We start from the raw sequence: 19,186 nt of genomic DNA on the forward strand, positions 1-19,186 counted from the left end.
ATGCCGGAGGCTGTAAGTGACAGGCAATACAGCCAACCTGCACCCAGTGGGCGGGGCTCCCCGCGTGGCTTCCGTTCCCGTTGTGTGAGGGGCCGAATCCCAAACGGCCTCCGCGCTGCTCCTGCTGCCGCCGGGGCCTGGAGCCGGGCCTGGGGCCGCGGCGCCGCGCTGCGTCCTCCCCCGCTCCCCGCCACCTCTCCGGCCTCGCTGCGCCCCGGCCGGCCGCGCTCCTCCTCTCCCCCGGCCCGCTTCGCCATCCGTCTCCCTTCAGTCGGGCCCATCGCTCCCCTCCGAGCTCAGCCCGGGCCCCCCCCTCGGCTAAGCCCGCTGCCCCCCTCAGCCCCGCCGCTACCCGGGGCCCCCTCGGCCAAGCCATGTCGCTGCACGGGAAGCGGAAGGAGATCTACAAATATGAAGCGCCCTGGACCGTGTACGCCATGAACTGGAGCGTCCGGCCGGACAAGCGGTTCCGTCTGGCGCTGGGCAGCTTCGTGGAGGAGTATAACAACAAGGTGGGGAGCGGCGGCGGCCGGGCCCGGCTCTGCCGGCAGCGGGCGGCGGGGCCGGGGCAGAGCGAGGGGGAGCGGTTGGTGTGACTGGCGGAGCCTCCTGCCTTGCCCTCGGCACTGGGAGCTGTGTGGAGCCTTCGGATGCGCCCCTGACGTGCAGGGTGCCGGCCTAGGTTCAGGCTGGTTTCCTTCCTGCGAGTCCTCGGCTGTTGGGAGACAGGGGTTGGGCGTGGGAAGAGCCATGGTGCTGCTGCTGGCTGCTTCTCGGCTAGAAGGTCCTCTGGCTTCAGCATAGCTGGCTTTTTTTTCAGTATGACGGAAAGTTTACGGCCAGGGCTAAAGTCTGCACGTATACAAGGTGCCTGTGTTGGAAATGTGCTGTTCTCATCATACTTTCTTGCTGTGGAGGACTTCCGTGTGATAACTTTTTTCATAAGTACATAAACTACTTTCACCGATTCCTCAGTACCTTTAGTTTTTTCTGAGAACAAGGGTGTAATGAGGCATGAGATTATATCTTCGGTGTTTCCCTGCCAGATATAAGTGGAGAACCTTATATTGGTAATAGAAACTATGTGTTCACCTCTCCAAACACTTGTGCAGTCATTTCTGAACAGACTTTAATGTATTAATCTGATATAATGAATTCATATAAATGGAAGAGAGATGAGCAAATGGGCATAGCTATAGAGCATCCTGAAATTTGCGTGAAACTTAAGATTTTGCAAATTCAGCTTTGTGTGTTTATAGCGCATGTGCTCTGTAGCTTTGTCAAGCTGATTAATGGGGATTGTGGAAAATAAGGTCAGAAAGTTGGTGTTGGGGATTGGGCTTTGTGCAAGGATGTAATGAGAGGGAGTGAGGCAGGGGTAACGTCTCTTAACTCAGTGGTTAAATTACTGCACTTGCAGCAGTCTGAGACATCAGACTTCTGAGCATTTTGTAGTTCAGCTGGTATGAGTTGGCTGTGTACAAGTTGTCTCCTTATGCTGGTGAGCGTCGCTGTGGTTCTGAGAGTACTGCTGGGGAGAGGCAGGGCCCTGAGCTTGAAAACTTTTAGTTTGTTTAAAGACCAACTTGAAAATGTTTTTGTAGTCTGTACTCTGAGAAACTAAAATAACAAACTCACAAATAGTTTTGTGTTTACATTTATGTTTCCTTTACCTCCTTAAGTTTGGACCATTCCCTGGGGTTGCTCTCTATTAGTGTGATCAGGTCTGCTTTTCAGTTCAGGCTTCAAGTGTAAAGCAGTTGAGTCAACTACTCTCTTCTCTACCCTTTACGCTCACAGTTGTTGCAGACAGAAATTGTCTAGGACTATGTGAATTACTGCTGTCTGTAAATATTCCCCAGGGCTTCTCCTGACCTCTGAGCTTCGGAAATAACTATTCTGTTGACTTCAGTCCATATAAGCACCACATGCTATTAGATCTATGTGGTGTAAAGAGCTGAAAACTAATTATATGAGAATGAGATGCCAGTCTGGATGCTGCTGCTATAGAAGTAAAGATGATGTATGATTAAAAATTAAACTTGCACACTAAATGCAGTGAAACATAACCTTGACTTTGCTGGAGATTTTGCTGTGTCTGATATTTCAAAGAGCAGTGGGAATTTTTTGTGGTTTTCTTGTTTGGTGTTTTTTGTAGTGCTTTCAGTGTAGCCTTCCACTGTAGGAAGATAGTTAGGTAATTGCAAGTATTGTTATTGCTTAGAGTATTGATGTTGTCCCCTTTACTTTGGGGACTAGAATAAGCTTGGAAGTGGTGTTTCATCTGCACTGTCTTTATGGTGTCTTACCATGACTCTTACAGCTTTGTTGAATCTTTTAGGGGATACCGAAACGTTCAGGGAATAGGTTCATGCTCCAGATTGGGAACTCTTGGGCAGACGTTGTATGCTTGTGCTAGGTGCACACTAGTTGTAAACTCTTTCAGCTCCAGCTTCTGTCTATGTAAGTGGTATAACTAAAGGAACAAAAGGAAAGAACTGAAGTCGCCCTGTTTAAGTAGTCCATAACATTGTGCTACAAAGGGTCTGGAGCAGTTGATTTTATGACCTGACTTCTGAGGTAAGCAGAAATTTAAGATTTTTACAGGGCATGTGTGAGAGCTTTGTCCTCCTGCATAATTTGCCCTTCACAGTTGAGATGTTTTATATTGCCAGCTTCTGACATCAAAATACACTTATAGTACAGTTGGCACTAATTAAAAGGATAATGAAAACTCATTTTAATTTCAGCTTTCTCTTTGCACTCATAATCTTTAGAGGTTTCTGACAAGCTCCAGACAACATTTCTGTTCTGATGTTGCAATGGTTTGTTCCAAATAACTGGCTTTCTTCCTTACCCTTAATATACTAAAAAAAAATAGGCTGGAATAGCAATTCTAGCTTGCTTAAAATCTAGCCAAATAGGTGAATATACCTTTTCCTTATGACTCTTCTGTTTTAGGGTTTGTTTTAAAAAGGTCCTTTTAAAAAGACTTAATGCAGCAAGTGTTTCTTGCAGCAGAAGTGCCTGCTGTGAGGGAATTGCAGTGAAAGAAAGAGGAGAGATTCTTATCTCATTTGTCTGGAGTTTCTATCTGCGTAGTAATTACCAGAGCTTGAGGTACTTATGGGTTACATATATAAAATGGCTGTTTACACCTCTGTTTTGTGTGGAATTGAAGTCTATGGACTGCTAAACCCTAATTTACTGCGCTCTCCCGTTCCCAGACTCATCTAACCTCTGTCAGCCCCCACGCTAACAAGCTGTCTAGCATACCAGAAGCCTAGTTGCCATGAACTGTTTGAACCCCAAAGGAGGTTTGTTACAGCTTGTACCCCTTTGCTGATCAAATCATGGTACAAGAAGAGAGACTATTTGCTCCAGCTGGTAGAAATAAAATTATTTGGGGTAGTGTTTCCTGAACTTCCTGGATTAGCAAACTGCTGTCAGCCCTTAGTGTGTCTCATGGATCACTGGCCTAATGGGAGGGAACGGAGGTGTTCATAAATCTCACTGTTAACGCTGTTCTGCAGGCTCCTGGCTATGGCTTCATGGATCAAGAACGATCTGTGGAAAACATCAGGAAAGGCTGACTTTGGGATCTATCTGCAAGACAAAACTGAAGTCCAGTTTAGAAAACAGTAGAAGGTGATGCTGTATGCTGCTCGCTCCTGTCACTGGAGCAGACAGGTCGTGACCATGTGCTTCCCAGGTTGTCACCTTCTCCTGAACAGTGCCTCGAATCAGAGAGTGTTCAGGGTGGTTTTTACCAGAGGGTCATTTTTTCTGTAAGGCTTAGAGTTGCAAAGATAAATTGATTCTATGTTGAAGAATAATTGGTGCAGTGAGATCTTTCTGATTGTGCATGACCCTAAAATAATTGTGAAATGTCATTCTTCCTAGTTACTAATTAGATTAAAGGGATATAGGGGTTTTTTTTAAAACTACCGTGAACTTACTTCACTGTTCCTCAAACCATGCAAGAAAAAGAAATAAGCTGTTACTGAATTCTGCATTGTTTAATTCTGTGTTTGATTCTTTTGGGTCATGTTGAAGAGAGATGTAATTGTTTTAGAAGTTAAGGAATGCTGATTAAAGGCACTTCTTTACTTGGATGCATTGTTGCAATTAAGCCTTACATTGATAAAGGCTTGGATTATGATAGGAAAATCCGCATCAAATTTTAGCATATCTTGATGTATTGAAGAAACAAATAATTATTTAGCATTCCTAGCTACTGTCATAGCATAATTGCAAAAATAATGGAGATCGAACACACTGGTCCTCATTTTCCCAGTGGGAGTGAGTTACAGGTAGATGTAGAATGGTTCAAATTGTATCCAGACTGACAGTTACTTTCCTGTTAGCATCACCTCAGTCTTACCTGGGCTGGACTTCAGGCACTCCTTCGTGCAGTAGCTGGCAGCAGCAAATCTTGCCTCACTTGCAAAAGGGAGAGACAGCATCCTGAAAATAATTCCATCGTTCCATCTCCTCGTGTTCAGCCTGCGCAAGAGGATGTATAGGGAGATTCTGTAATGTGCTGTGTCCGTTCAGGTCTGAAGAGTTATACTTTTGAATATGCTGAGCTAGGAAAGAATAGAGCTTCTCAAGCTGTATTTTCTGCTCCTGTCTCGGGGCAGACCAATGCCTCCTGCTCAGAGTTCTCACGGGCTGCCTCCAGGTCTGACAATCACTGTCATACACCTGATCTTCAGCAGTTGCCAGGAGCTCTAATGTTGCTAATGCAATTTTTGTTCTCTAACCTGGCCTGCACCTGAAAATGTCAAAGATCACAAAGATGCTGGGTTGCTACGCAGTCATTGCTTTTTCTTCAGACCTCAGGAGAGGTTAAACATGAGTATGCAGTCCAGGAACGTATAAATTCACACCAGTGAAAGTGAGTCCTCTGCTGTTTGAGACTTGCTTCTGGTTATGAGTATGTTGATTGCTTTGTGTAGGCTTAATACACTCATGTTGAGCTGAAAACAGCATAAGCAAAGGAGAAGAAATGATTAGAGGTCATTTGTCTTCTGATCCTGACCTTGCCACAAGATTTTCTATCACCAAGGACAATTTGCTTTCTTTGTAAAATCCGCTTAGTATTTCTGATCCCTAAAGGAGTTAGAAAGCTATTTGTCAATCATTTTGGAAGACCAGGAGATTCTTGACTGATTTATGTAGAGTGTGAAGTATAATGAGTAGCTGTAATAAAGAGAGTGCAAGGCAGACAAATACACAGTTTTCAGAAGCATTTAGGGTTTGTTATGGGGTGAAAAGGATGGTTCTTCTCATTGTGGTAGGGGGCAAGGTTTGCATTTGTTAAGGGCCTTTCTAAATGGGCTCGTAACTGCTAATGTTATAGTTTAAGATCCACTGAAGTATTTGTTGGTTTTCTGTTATGTGGAAAAAAAATATGGTAGATTTCAGATTCAGTTTAAAGGCGTAGCTTATTAACTAAATTGCTTATCCCAGAATATTTAGGATTTTTCCAGATAAACATCTTGGAAACAGTTGCTTAATGGACTTTTTCTAGGAGGAAGCTGCAGTGTAGAAAGTACTAGGAAGTTCCTACAGTGAGCAGCTTACAAACTAATTGTAGTGAGTTGTCCCCGTAATGTTTGTGTTTGAACAGCATTTAACACAGTGGGGCTTTCATCCTGTTTAGGTCTTGTAGTCACTGCTAGGTTAAACATATCCTCCCATCACCATATTGTTCTCTGAACACCTTCTGACATGTCAATAATTTTCTAATAACATAATGTCTGGGACTTCAAGCATTACTTCAGGTGTTGTCATGACCAAGCTATGTGGAGATAGTTTCTTGTTTACTCTGTCTTGCATCACTCTAACAACTAATTTGGAATTCAGTTACCTAGAATCTTTCAGCAGACCTGCTTTCTTGGTCTTTTCACACAAAACTTTTGAATAATTATGTAAATATTTTTAGCTTCCCAATTCTTTAATTTTGAATTCTATTTTACTTTCTGACTCTGCAATATGATTAATCTGTACCTTAATTTCATGCAATTGTGGCAGAACATTTTAGTTAACGTGATGCTGAAAACAGCTCGATAGCTAACTGACACAATCTGCAGGGTTATGGTCAAGAATTCCAAGATATGGACTTTTATTGTGGGGGTTGTTGTGCAAACTACAGCTTGTCCTGCTCTCTGAAGATGACATTGTCAGCATCAGTGCAATTGAAGATGAATTGGAATAATGTTTGTGCAGTTTAAGCCTGTGATTTAGACTAGGCTTTGCAGTGTGGAAAAGAGAAGGGTGGTCTTTAATCCTTTCGGATTGAATTTCGATTCATTTGAGATCATCTTTTCAAAGTAAAGCACTGGGGTGATTATGTATACTTCACTTGGCTTACATGCTCCAGCTAGGAAGCAAAGCTTTAATGATTTCTCATTCCATTGATGTGATGGTCATTTTATATTGTCCTTGAGGTTACAGAAGATGTCCTTCTGAAATACACTGTCTTAATGCTGTAATTATAAATGAGTATTTTGATAAAACGCCTTATTTTAAATATGGCTTCTTATAGGTGCAACTTGTTGGTTTGGATGAAGAGAGCTCAGAGTTCATTTGCAGGAACACCTTTGATCACCCCTACCCTACCACAAAGCTTATGTGGATCCCAGACACCAAGGGAGTATACCCAGACCTGTTGGCAACCAGTGGTGACTATCTGCGCGTCTGGAGAGTGAGTAAATCCTCCCTAGAAAGAGATGAACCATGATATTAATTGTGTTGCATGTTGATCTCATTTTAAGTTGAGACCAGGTTTTTTTGAAGTGAGTTATTTCCCTTTCAGAGTGTCTTGTCCTTGCTACAGTGTGGAGGTTAAGACATAAAATCAAGCCAGAGCACTTGATAACTTGTTTTATTAACTGCAATACTATTACTAAATATGAAGACTATAGGAGAAGCAGAATTATTGTGGTACTTGCTGTTTTAATTGTCTTATTGAAGATAGAGATGGTGATTGTGTTTTCCAGAGCTTTAGGATGTAAAGCTGAGAGGAAAGAAACCCAGGATTAACACCTTATGTTTTGGAAGTGCAAGTGGAAAAGTCATGTGATGTTGCTATTTAAGTCAGACGTTTCACTTTTTCTAAAGGTGGGTGAAACAGAGACCCGGCTGGAGTGTTTGCTGAACAACAACAAGAACTCTGATTTCTGTGCTCCACTAACATCATTTGACTGGAATGAAGTGGATCCTTACCTTCTAGGTGAGACTGACAAAATGCTACGTTTTTGACATGGAAAAGGCGAAGTCCGGGTTGTGACTGACTGCTGTGTCAGTGCATGTCACTGGTTAATCTGATAATGAACCAGTGGAGAAACTTGTATGTAGAAACTGCCATTGTCTTGGGTTACCAAAAAAAAAAAAAATTGAGCAGCTCATGAACACTTTTTTGCACTGAAAGGTGCCCTGTCCAGTACAGAATGGGTCACTTAGGTTGGATTAGGGTTGTTCTTTATTTGCACATAGGGAGTCTTAGTCTTCAGGGCTGGTGAGCTGTTGTTGTAGCGCTACGTAATGATGTACATGAACTCCTGTGACTTATTTCAGCATGTTCTGGAGTGGATAGAAAACTAGGTACCAAGCTTTGTCTTTTAGGAAGCCATTTCAGCAGCAGGAATAAAGCCAGGAGCCTTTAATTCAGTTGAAGGGGGCTGAATGCTTAAGGCTTAATTATGGGACAAATTGTGAATCCAAGATGACTGATCCAGCAGAGGTTTGTTTCCCAGAAGAGTACAGCCATTTATGTCAGGGGGATTTGTCCAGAGATTAACAGTGATAATATGTCTTAGTAATTATTTGCTACATGATTTATTTTTTGTGTGTTGCATCTCTCATCTCTTAAGAGCTTTACTGCTAACCCCACCTTCAGTCCACAGAAACAATCAATTAGTAATAATACGCTTTTGCAACACTGTGATTGAATTTTGGTTTTGACATGCACATGAGACTTACAGGATAGGAAGGTTCATCTCAGAGTTCCATCAGGCTTCTGAATAGATTGAAGTAGACATGAGCTATTTACACTTTATTCCTGTGTGGAAGACTATTTCTGCAGCTAAAAGGTTTGCGTCATTTAAATGCATGGTAGACTGTTGGCTGTTTGACGTTCTTGATTTTAATTGTATGCTCTTCTTTTCATTATTTTGATCTGTAGATGTTGGAGGATATTACATTAATCCAGTAAGTGATTAAATAATTTGTGATAATATTAATTTTGCTAACAGAAGTGTTCTTGTTTCAGGTACCTCTAGTATTGACACAACCTGCACTATTTGGGGTCTGGAGACAGGACAGGTTCTGGGAAGAGTAAATCTGGTCTCTGGCCATGTGAAGACCCAGCTTATTGCGCATGACAAAGAGGTGATGGATTGTTTTGATTGTTTACATTGCATGTGTGTTAAGCAGTAGAAAAGGAACAGAGCTTTTCTGTTTTCCTCCTTTTTCTTGAAAAATCTAATGATCCAAAAAGATAGTTTATCTCAGATCAAGATACACGGTTTTGAGTACCAAACTAAAACTATACTACTGGCTGTCAAAACTGCTGTTTACACATCATAGAATCTGAACTTGAGAATATGTTGGTTTTACTAGATTATGCTCCAGAATATTTTAGAAAAATGAAGTAAAATGTCAAACTGGAACTGAAATCAACTGCATATCAAAGGCAATAAACAACTTGCAAGATTCTTTCATTTTAACATAATGTTACTTTTCAGCAATTGATATAAAAAATCTGAGCCTGGGAAATTGATGTGTTTAGTTTCAGTGAATGATCCTATAATGACATAACCCTCTTAAGTTTTGGGGGGTTTTTTCCGCTCCTTTTGGCAAGCGTAATAACTAAAAGCTTACTAGGAACATCGAATATTTGACAGAATATGTTGCAACTAGATCTGCTATCCATATGTAAAATCCATTAATTTGCGATTTAGGAGGCAGTGTGCTCACTAAAACTCAGGTTCTGTTTTTCTCTGTCCTGTTATTGCACAGGTGTATGACATCGCATTTAGCCGTGCAGGTGGTGGGAGAGATATGTTTGCTTCAGTTGGTGCAGATGGCTCAGTGAGGATGTTCGATCTCCGTCATCTGGAACACAGCACCATAATTTATGAGGACCCACAGCACCATCCACTGCTGCGTCTCTGCTGGAATAAGCAGGATCCCAACTATCTTGCTACAATGGCCATGGATGGCATGGAGGTAAAGTGGCAGCTCATCTTCTGTAGGTGCTAGTGGTTGCGATTTTTTGGGAGGTGGCTTGGTGGTAATTAGTAGTCAGTTCTTTAAAGTAGGGGGGCAGTGACAGTACCTGAAACAGAGTATGATTAAGGACCAATTCTTAGTGCACTAGCTTCAGTAGGAGTTAAAGTAGTAATTTTGGCATTATAAAATTAATCTCTATGGCTCGTATGTATTTCAACTGTTTTTTAAGAGGAGTCTGTGAGCCAGCTGGGCAGTAGTTTTCACATACGTTCTTAACTGCAAGTGTTTTAGTCACCTTATTCTTTCTCGGTTCAGCGCACGAGGCAGTGTATCTTAGTTTGTCACCCGTGCTGCTTCAGGGAAGCACAGTTCGTTTGCCCTTGTTGCATAACTCACAAGCCCTCCCTGTGAGGTCTGACTCCTTTTGAGACACACTGACCAGCTAGAAGCTATTCTTTGAGAACAGTGTTTGCTTGCTAACCACATCCTTTAGGAAACAGCTGTATTTATAGGCTTGGCTCAAAATATTTGGTTTTCTGAAGAAACAAATAGAAAAAATGCAAGTTATTAATTTTGTTGGGTTTTTTGTTTCTGAAGGTTGTCATTCTAGATGTCAGAGTTCCCTGCACTCCTGTTGCCAGGTTAAACAACCACAGAGCGTGTGTAAATGGAATTGCTTGGGCACCTCATTCTTCCTGCCACATTTGTACAGCAGGTAAGTGTGATCCATCTCTATCCAGCTGTGTTGCTGAATCTCTGGAAGTCCTTAACTGCATTTGCAAAATCCTCTCTCTCCAAAAGTTTATGCAGTTCTCTGCCTGCCTTTTGCTAAAGAATACCTGCAGTTTAGAAGCCCTTTATTAGTGACTTTCCTTACTTTTTTTATGGAAATAGACACCTACTATAGCTTATTGTGTGGAAGTAGTCAGCTTAGTGCCCAAACTGTGCATCTGCTTGGCTAAGCTATATTATTTTAATGCTCCTTAGTTTTTTGCAATCTAGTTCTTAAATGTTTTCACTTGATAGGAATGCCACTGATCATTTGTTTTTCCAACTCTGTCCTGGATAATGTTTAATGATCCGAGCTTATTTTTTTGGAGCGTAGTTGTATCCCTGTATTTCTGGCTTGAATATTCATCGGGACTGCAGCAGCCTTATCCTATCTAGGTTCTTGGGTTATAAACCTGTTAGTGGCCACGTATGGAGATCTCGTTATACTTTGATTCTACTTATGATTTTTCCTTTCCATTTGCAGCGGATGACCATCAGGCTCTCATCTGGGATATCCAGCAAATGCCTCGTGCCATTGAGGACCCTATCTTGGCCTATACAGCAGAGGGAGAAATCAACAATGTACAGTGGGCATCAACTCAGCCAGACTGGATAGCTATCTGCTACAACAACTGCCTGGAGATTTTGAGGGTGTAACATGACTGCTTCATGCCACACTGAGGCAGGGCTGTATAATTTCCCCTCCCCTCTAAAGTAAGAACAACACAAGTCAAGTGGCCAGTATCTGTTGTTGCTTTGCATCTACTGTTACAAGAAACTGTTAGAAGAATCAATGGCAGGTGTCTCCTGTCTCTCCAAGACTCTAAAATGCAGAGACGTGCTGAGCCTCTTGGACTTTCTGGGATCTGGTTTTCTTTTTTTTTTCCCTCCTCTGTTAAAGTTCTGTATATTTGTTTGTTGACTGTATTAGTAAGCTTGCAGGCTTTTAAGTTGCTGCATATGTCCATGTGTTTGTCAGCCAGCTGAGGCAGCACATCCAACTAGTTTAATAGATGCAAGTGCAAAACAAGGTGGGGAAAAAGACAATTGATGTTAACAGCCACCTTGGCAGGAATCTTTATCATTCCTGTTGTTGCTGCCTGTAAAGTGTTTGAACATTTGTATGGTTTTTATATATTGGGCTAACTTTCTATTGAGTAAGGTTTTTCTCCCTAATTCTTACTTTTGATATGTGATCCACTTCCATATGCCCAAAGCAGGATCTATTTGTTGATACAAATCACAGTAACACTGCAGGCTCCCTGGCAGTAAAGGCCTGCCAGAATTAATGGTTGCCTTGGCTCTCTATACCTGGTTACCTGGGCAGAATTTTCTGGTGCTGTGAAGTACAAGTACTTGTTGCACAATTTCTTTACACTTTTCTGATGCTAGAGGCAGTTGTTACTATAGTAGGCCTTATTTTTAAATTTTAAGTGAATTTGTGTGTATCCTGCAGTTGTGTTAGCTAACAGAATGGTAATAGGTTTCAGAAAGAAGATATGTGCATGACTTAAGCTCCTAGGAGGTAAATGACTCCTGAAAAAACGTGATTTGTAATGGACTTGGGATCGACACTTCCAATCAAATGGTTTCCCCTCAGAAGACTTGCTATCTAAGCCAAAATAAAATGGTTTCACACTATGTAGCTTGCTTGATTGGCAAATAATATGAGCAAGATTTTGTGGTTAGCCTGTACCTTGGAGCTTCTTTGCATTTGGCCTGTGTTCCTGGGAGTTCTTGAAAGGAGTGCAAAGCAATCTTTTTTTCCAAAGTTTATTTGCTTTGTACTGTCAGGTCTTGTTGAATGAGCAAGATGAGTTGGAAAAGCTGGTCCACTATCCAAATGAAAGCTGTTTCTCTGAAAGAAATTATTCCCTAATGTAATGCACAATGATGGGCTTAAAAGGAAAGAAACCATGCCATAGAGGCTAAGGTTTGGTACTTGTCATCCTCATATCTTTTGGGGATGTGCCCAAGGGCTTCTGCTTTGAATAGTGGATCGCTCTACAGGAATACTTTTCAATCAGAGCTGAGTGGATTAGGCAAGATAAAAATCTTTGTTGATAACATAGCTACTCGGATGAATGCTCCGCAGTACTCTCTCAATGAAGACGTGACAACCGTAGCTGGTCTGCAAGGGTATACCAGCTGGGTTTTGATGTAAATGTCAGAAAGTATCAAAGTTGTCTTTCCACCTAATGAATATTTACCTGCAATTGGAGGCAGCATTATAAATAGTAGGACACTGGCAAACTTGAACCTTGTCAGTTTATGCCGGAAAGGCAAGTTGGGAAAAGCGATTGCTGTGAAACAGTGAAGCTGACGCTGAAAGCGCTGTCAAATACAGAACAGAATTTGAAAAGTTTTTGTCATTCTGGACGTGCAGAAATATTCTTCTACAGGCTGCTTCTCAACATGGAGCTCAGAAAAGCACTGCCTTGTGAATTTGATAGGAATTCATTAGGGACAGCTTTATTCCATCACCCCTTTTAATATCGGAGAACCAAGAGACTCTTAGCATGGTTCAAGCTCATGTTTTGTCAATGACATTCTGTGTTCAGTTGTGGGATTTTTGACAGAAAGCTTGATTTGACTTGAAGGTCGGTTTTTCTTATTAGCAGCAGTGCTGAGAGTCTTCCACAGACAGATTTGATCTAGATGTCAGAACAGTGTTAGCCAAGCAGTTAGGCTATCACTTTTTACAATAGCACTTCATCTTAAACTGGAAAATACTTATGCAGAATGAAGTGAAAATCAGGATTTTTCTTAGCAGAGGCAGATAATGGCATTCACAGCTTTAGATACTCATATAAAAATATGTATACAGGCTTGTCATGTACTGTTTAATTTCAAACGGTAGACATAATATGCTGTGTAACGAAGAGGGAACTACCTGTAATATTAGTATTTTCAGTAGTCCCCTTTATGCTTCAAAGTCTCATTCTTGTATAGATGGCATGAGTAAAAGATGAATGCATCTGTTGCTTAGCTTAAAAATGCATCTTTTGCAACTGTAGAATTGTGCTTTAAAAGAAGACGTAAGATAATTTAGTTGAAAGCAAAGTCACTAAAAGACTCCATAAGCTATATTAAAAGGCAAATGTGGCTTATTCCTAGAGGAATACAATCTGTTACACTAATATGATGAGAAGAGAGCGTGTATAAAGGGGCTAATAGTCTGAATAGCCAGGTAGCTTTTGCTACTGTTTGAAAACAATCCTGTTATGAACCTGAAGAGGATCCAGTGTCAGTCCTTCCATCCATAAAACTGCTCAAAATTAATTTGTGGAATTGGATATTCATTCCAAACTCATCAAAGGCAAGTAAAGGAATCTTATAGGCTCCAGTGGATTCTCTAAAAAGCATATATCCTGTTTGTTATAGCCAGTTGGGGTACCTTCTAATCTGTAACACATTGCTTTGGGCGTAATCCATTGTCATTCCTCATAAGAAATTACATTTGAAATCACTAGAGGCTGTTTTGGAACAGAGAAATGCTACTTAAAATAGCTTCTTTTCAAAGAAGTCACTTGAAAGGTTAATGACTGAAAAGACGTTAAAATCCTCATGGGTGAGATGTTCTGTAGTGCAAATGGCACTTCCATACAGAGCAGGAAGTGAGAGGCTTTGGTGCCCTTTTGCCAGCGCCTGCTGGCACAGTGGCAGGGAGCTAACTGTCTGCTTGCTGGTTCAAGTTTATTTGCAAGATAAAATAAAACCCTAATACTTGTCACTGTAGCCTGTGAATCAGAAGATATAATTTATCATATTTCACTCATTTAACATTCAATTATGTTGGGTATTAAGCCCCCAAAAGAATTATTTTTTCCCAAAGTTTATGAAAATAAATACTTTGATACTTGATTCCAATTATTTTGTGCTTACTGCACAAGCAGAGGATGCAGAGCAAATGCTTTCAAATGCCTCGCATCCCTTGAGTGTAAAGGTAAAGTTAAGGCAAAAGTCTGAGCACCAGTGAGACTAGCAAAGCAGAAAATAACATGCTATTGTTGGTACAGGCAAGACTGTTTCTGGGACAGAAATATTTTTCTCTGACTTAAGTAGTTCTGTATCATTTCTCAAGTTGATTAATTCAAGATACTAAGCTATTGTTTGGTTGTTGTGTTCTTTTTAAACCAATCTTTCCGTAGATTCCTATTACTAATCTGTTGCTAGTACATTGTTTTTTCAACCAGGAGATCTTCATCGTGTAAAACTCATTAGTGAGGTGAAAACCTACAGAAAACATGTTGGCTGTTGAATTAGTGTGTAGTATGCCAACTCTGTTAATTGTCTAAATGAAATGGGCTGTGGTAGGCTGCATCTATGGGAATTGTACTTCTGTATGCAGGGATTTAAAAGGCAAGGATTTGAGTGCTTTGACAATCTATTTAGAAAGAAAACACAGTGGTTTCAAAGAATGATATGAAAGGAGACTGATAATACAGGTTGTTCCTTATGGAACCTTGAAATGTACTTAACGGGGGAGGCATTGCCTCTCATAAGTCAAAGTTAATGATCCTTTCAAAACTTAGCTGTAATTACTCTCCTGAATGTTCTGGATAATAGTAAAAAGATCTATTTTTGCCTGGTGTTGCAATGAGAAAGCTGCATCAGGCTCGACTGTAGATCACTGCCTGCCAGAGACTAGGTGAGGGGAGGAGTCCAATATATTGGAATTCACAGATGCTCTTGTGCTGGTTTTAAATGTAAATGAAGAAAGCTGAGCGTGTCTGTTTTGTTCTCTTGCGGATGGCACTTTAACAAGTATATTTTTGGTAAGATTAGGGAGAGAGTCATCTTTTCCTCAGCCCTTTTATGGTAGGCATTTGTCTGTGTTTTGTATAAAATGTTAAATACAACAGTCACTGAAGTCCTAAACTGGCTATGGTTGTCATCATGTAGCGCACCCTCATCTGTTTCTACTGAACACCAAAAATGTGAGCACTTGACAATACTGTTAAGTTAAACTGAAGCTTTGTATTCTGAGACTGACACAATCTTGCAGGGCCAACCCAAGTAATGTAGCACTGCTTGTCACCCAGAGTCCCTTTTGCTTTGCTTAGGAACGTGACAGTGTTTGGGAATCCTCTTTTCTACATTCCGAGCATGATGGCAGTAGTGGCAGGGTGGTTGTGTAAAGATGTAGCTGGATTTTTTTGGATAACTTATTTTTGTGATACAAAAAATGCATCTGCTGTCTGTAAATTCACACAACCTAAATTCTTGAACTTGTCAGTTCCTTATGGTAGTGGTGTTTTAACTCTTTCAGGACATCCTGAAAAGGATGAACGGCAGCAAGGGTAAGCTCTTGGCTCAATACATTACACAGTTACAGTTCCATCAAAGTACTGAAGGGTTTAGTCTTCCTGCTGCAGGTTAGCAAAATGGTTCTACCACATCAAATCCACCCCGCGTTACCCCATCGGTTAACACAAGTTCTCTCTGATACATATTTCCTGCTTTCTACTCTCAGACCCGTATTCCAGAACAGGCCTGTATTTATTGTACAGTGGACATTAAAAGGACGTGTCCAAAATCATCCTGGAATGGGCAAGGTACTGTCAACTACGTCCCTGTTTCTCTTGATCTTTTTAGAGAATCCAGGGAATTAATTGTATGCGGCACTTAAAGAGCACTTTCTCATGCTTAGAGATGCAGCTGTATTTTCCCCCTGCTTACCCCAGAAGAGTCAGAAATGCCCTGTTCTCAAGGATGGCAAGCCCCTGACTCTTTTTTTTTTTTTTTTTTTTTTTTTGGAAGATATCTTGAGAACTTTAGCACCTTTCACCAGCACTAAAAAACAGTAATTAAAAATGCAACTAAATACCAGTCACAGAATGCTCATCTAGTGATTCATGGCAGGCTCCAGGGGCAAAGGCACTTCTGAGACCTGCTTGCTGCTGCCTGATTGCAGGCGAAAACTTTGCCCAGTATCTCAGTGGCCTTTTGTGCAGCCTCTGATACTCTGCATCAAGCTAGAATTTCCATAATCGTAAAAATAAAAACAAATTATCTGTGTGGCTTCTGTCACATTTATTTCTTTTCACAATAACTAACAAAATGAAGAAATAAGCTATTTCCTGAAAAAATATTGTGGCCATGAGTAACTGTAAGCCTGCATTCCAGCTCTCATCCGTTGGAGTTTGCTTTCCTGGTTGTAAAAGATGCGACTCTCAAGTCTCCTCTGCTCAAGATGAGGATTGGTCTGTCGAATCTGAGCAAAGGCAGAAATGCAAGAACCAGTGAATGAAAGAGTCCCAGTACAGCTGAAAAGCGATGCGTTGCTTTTTTTTTTTGACAACCTGGTAAATATGAATTATGAAATCTGCTATTTAAAAAGAACCTTTTTTTATAAACTTGGGTTGCTAGCAGTGTAAAATGTAATTTAAATTTGTTGCACCGAAGCATTTTTGTTACCAGTAGTCAAGTAGATGTTTACTTTTATGTGTGTTTTCCCTTCTGCTCTTCCCATTCACAGTCCCGTCGTGGTAATTTCCTGAAGGTGTAATCTTTGTAGCATGATTGTACAAACATCCATATGAAATTCCTGACTTCTTGTTCTCACTAAAATATGTTAAAGCAATAGTAGTTTACTTCTGTCCTTCTTTTCTCCACCTTCCGTATTGAGATTTGCAACTTCGCTACTATACTGTCCTAGAAGAATCCTAGTATCCTGCTATTCAACAGTCATATGTTGTTGACATGGATAACTGCAGTGTCCCTATATTCCTTTATTTTTATGGAGAAAATACAAAAGGTTTTGTTACAATGGATTTTAACACCTGAGTCATGGAACCATATTGTTGAAACTCTGTAAATTTTAAGGCAATTTTCTGAAATCGCTTGAAAGTGGAATGTTGCATCCTTTTATGCTATTTCCTGCTTCCTATGTAGTTTTATTCAGATTTTTTAACCTTCTTTCTAAGTTTCAGCCTCCTGTGTATTAGGTACGGTATTTTCTGCCTTTCATACTTTGTAATAAAAATGGAACATTTGTAGATTGACTGCAGTTGACTGTGTGGTGAGTTAAAAACTGGTACCTGTGGGGGCAAGCAGGGAACTACTTCAAATAAGCTTCATCTGTCCTGCCTTCAAGGGAGAGTGATTGCTTTATCTTGTTTGCAAAACTGGTGAAGCATATTGATCTCTCATCCTACTGCTACCCAAGCAAACTCCACAATTCTAGCTACTCTAAGTTGCAAGTTACTCAGAATAATGACATTGTTAGGAACCCAGTCACAACAGAACTTAAACAGAATGGTTAATGCAGGTGTACTTTACATACTTGCTTTCTTAAATCAAACCTGCTGCGAGGTCCCTGTATACCAGTGTTGTTCGTGCTTCTGTTTTCCAACTTCTTTGTGTGGCGCTTGTTCCCTACGCATCAAATGGTAATTATCTGCCTGCATGTTTTTGTTTTTAAGATGAGGGGAAGAGGGATTTTTTTTTTTAATTCAAATAATTGGTCTCTAAGGCTTTTTGAATACAGGCAAATTGAAGACAAAGCAATTAGGCACTTACTTAGCTTCCAGTCTCTCCAGTGTATGGTTGACCTCTGTTAAAGGGTGTTTTCTTTACAGGCTCAGTCACTGGTGTTGTCATTGCTGGAACTGGGACCTAGAGGGGAATGGGGTGGCAGAACTTGGAAGTTTGTTTTTACCTTGGTAAGCAGGACTGATGACTTGAGTAAGTATTTAGATAAACCCTAGTTCAACTATACTGTTATCTGACAGCACTGGATTCCTCTAATTCTTTGTGTATGGGCTTTGAAATAAAAGCTTGTTAAGCTTCACGACTACAGTGGAAAGAGTCGTCTGTAAAGACGCTACAGTGTTTTTAAGCTATATATGGACTTCGTTCTAGTAATCTGTATTTGGAAAAGATGCTTTCCTTCTAAGACTTGTTTGTCTTTTACCCTACAAATGTATTTACGTCCTCCTAGATCTATTTTTCTCTGGATCTATGCTTCAGAATTCTCTGAAGAAACTTTCTCAGCTTCCACTCTGCTGAAAGAAGGCAACTTCTGCAAACTGGAGCTGCTAGTGCAAAAAGTCGGGAACTGGTAGATGAGTTGATGCCTGTCAGTGGGGCAAAGCGAGCGCCGTAAAGTCCTGTAGAGGAATATGGGTAGAAAAAGAGATGAGAGGTTCTCTGCCCTTTGTAAATATTAAGGAACAGGCAGCATCTGGCAAGGCTGACTTGCTCTGCGACCCTGGAAAGTCACTGCTTCTCTGAGAGCAGCTGTAAGTGAAAAGCACATAATCACTGAGCAGTAAGCGGTGCGAAAACACTTGAAAGAAAACCTCCACGGTAACACAATATACTACGTGTCAGGGTAGAGAAAAAGTGGTGTCTGTGATTATTTGGGGGCCTGTGAGTGTAACAAGCATTTACTTTTGTCCTTTTCCAGGAATGCTGCTCTATAAACAGTCCAGACTGCCAGCTCAGAAGCAAATAACGATCTAAAAGCGTTTAATATCTGCAACATCCTTCCTCCTCTTCCTTCTCTGTAGCTTTGCCCGCTCCACCAGCAGACCGGCTCCCGGGTTGGACCAGGCAGGTCCAGAGCCCCCTCTGCCGGAGCGCTGGCGGGAGCGGGACCGGCAGAGCCCCGCCGCAGGACGGGGCAGGTGCGCGTCAGGGGCTGCCCTTGGGGAGTCGCGCACGGTTGATGTATTCTGCTGGAGCTGAAGTAAGGTTTGGCTAATATATATTCTGCCGCGCTGTCCTGAAGCTGGATAATGATGTTGGTTTTCCATTAACTTCGTTTTCTAAGCTGAGAGCACAACAGGAATGTGTTGGCAGAATCAGAACCACCTGGAATCGGTGAGATTACTCTTCTCTCAGATCCGCAGAAAAGAGTGCGGAACGCTTTCGTGCATCCTTTGAAGAGTTACAGGGTTTCTCCTCCTCCCTCCCTTCAATTTTTATTTCTCGTGTTCAGTGTCTCTGGCCGTGGAGTCCAAGATGTAGCATGAGGAAGTTTTGGCGTGGGACAGGGCTCAGCCTGGAGACTGCTCAGCTCCCCAGGAAGGATGTGTCTACCTAAACAAGAAGGGAAACAGGAAGGAAAGAAGAAATAGTATATCTGATAGCAAGGAGAAGAGGCTCTCTGAGTCAGACAGGTATGCCTCAGAAAATGGAAATACTACCAAAATAGAAAATAAGACGA

At 41.2% G+C, this 19,186-nt stretch overlaps 1 protein-coding gene across 1 annotated transcript; it reads left to right on the forward strand.

Annotated features, from left to right (window-relative positions):
* The first annotated feature begins 70 nt into the window (after positions 1-70).
* DCAF7 (DDB1 and CUL4 associated factor 7) lies at positions 71-17,018 on the forward strand. Its single transcript, XM_054801277.1, has 7 exons — positions 71-512; positions 6,554-6,712; positions 7,129-7,240; positions 8,279-8,397; positions 9,028-9,237; positions 9,838-9,955; positions 10,496-17,018. The coding sequence occupies exons 1-7, from the start codon at positions 375-377 to the stop codon at positions 10,666-10,668; spliced, it is 1,029 nt and encodes a 342-aa protein (XP_054657252.1). The 5' UTR covers positions 71-374; the 3' UTR covers positions 10,669-17,018.
* Positions 17,019-19,186: the final 2,168 nt, after the last annotated feature.

The sequence above is a fragment of the Grus americana genome, chromosome 22, assembly GCF_028858705.1.
Source record: "Grus americana isolate bGruAme1 chromosome 22, bGruAme1.mat, whole genome shotgun sequence".
Classification (NCBI taxonomy): Eukaryota; Metazoa; Chordata; class Aves; order Gruiformes; family Gruidae; genus Grus; species Grus americana.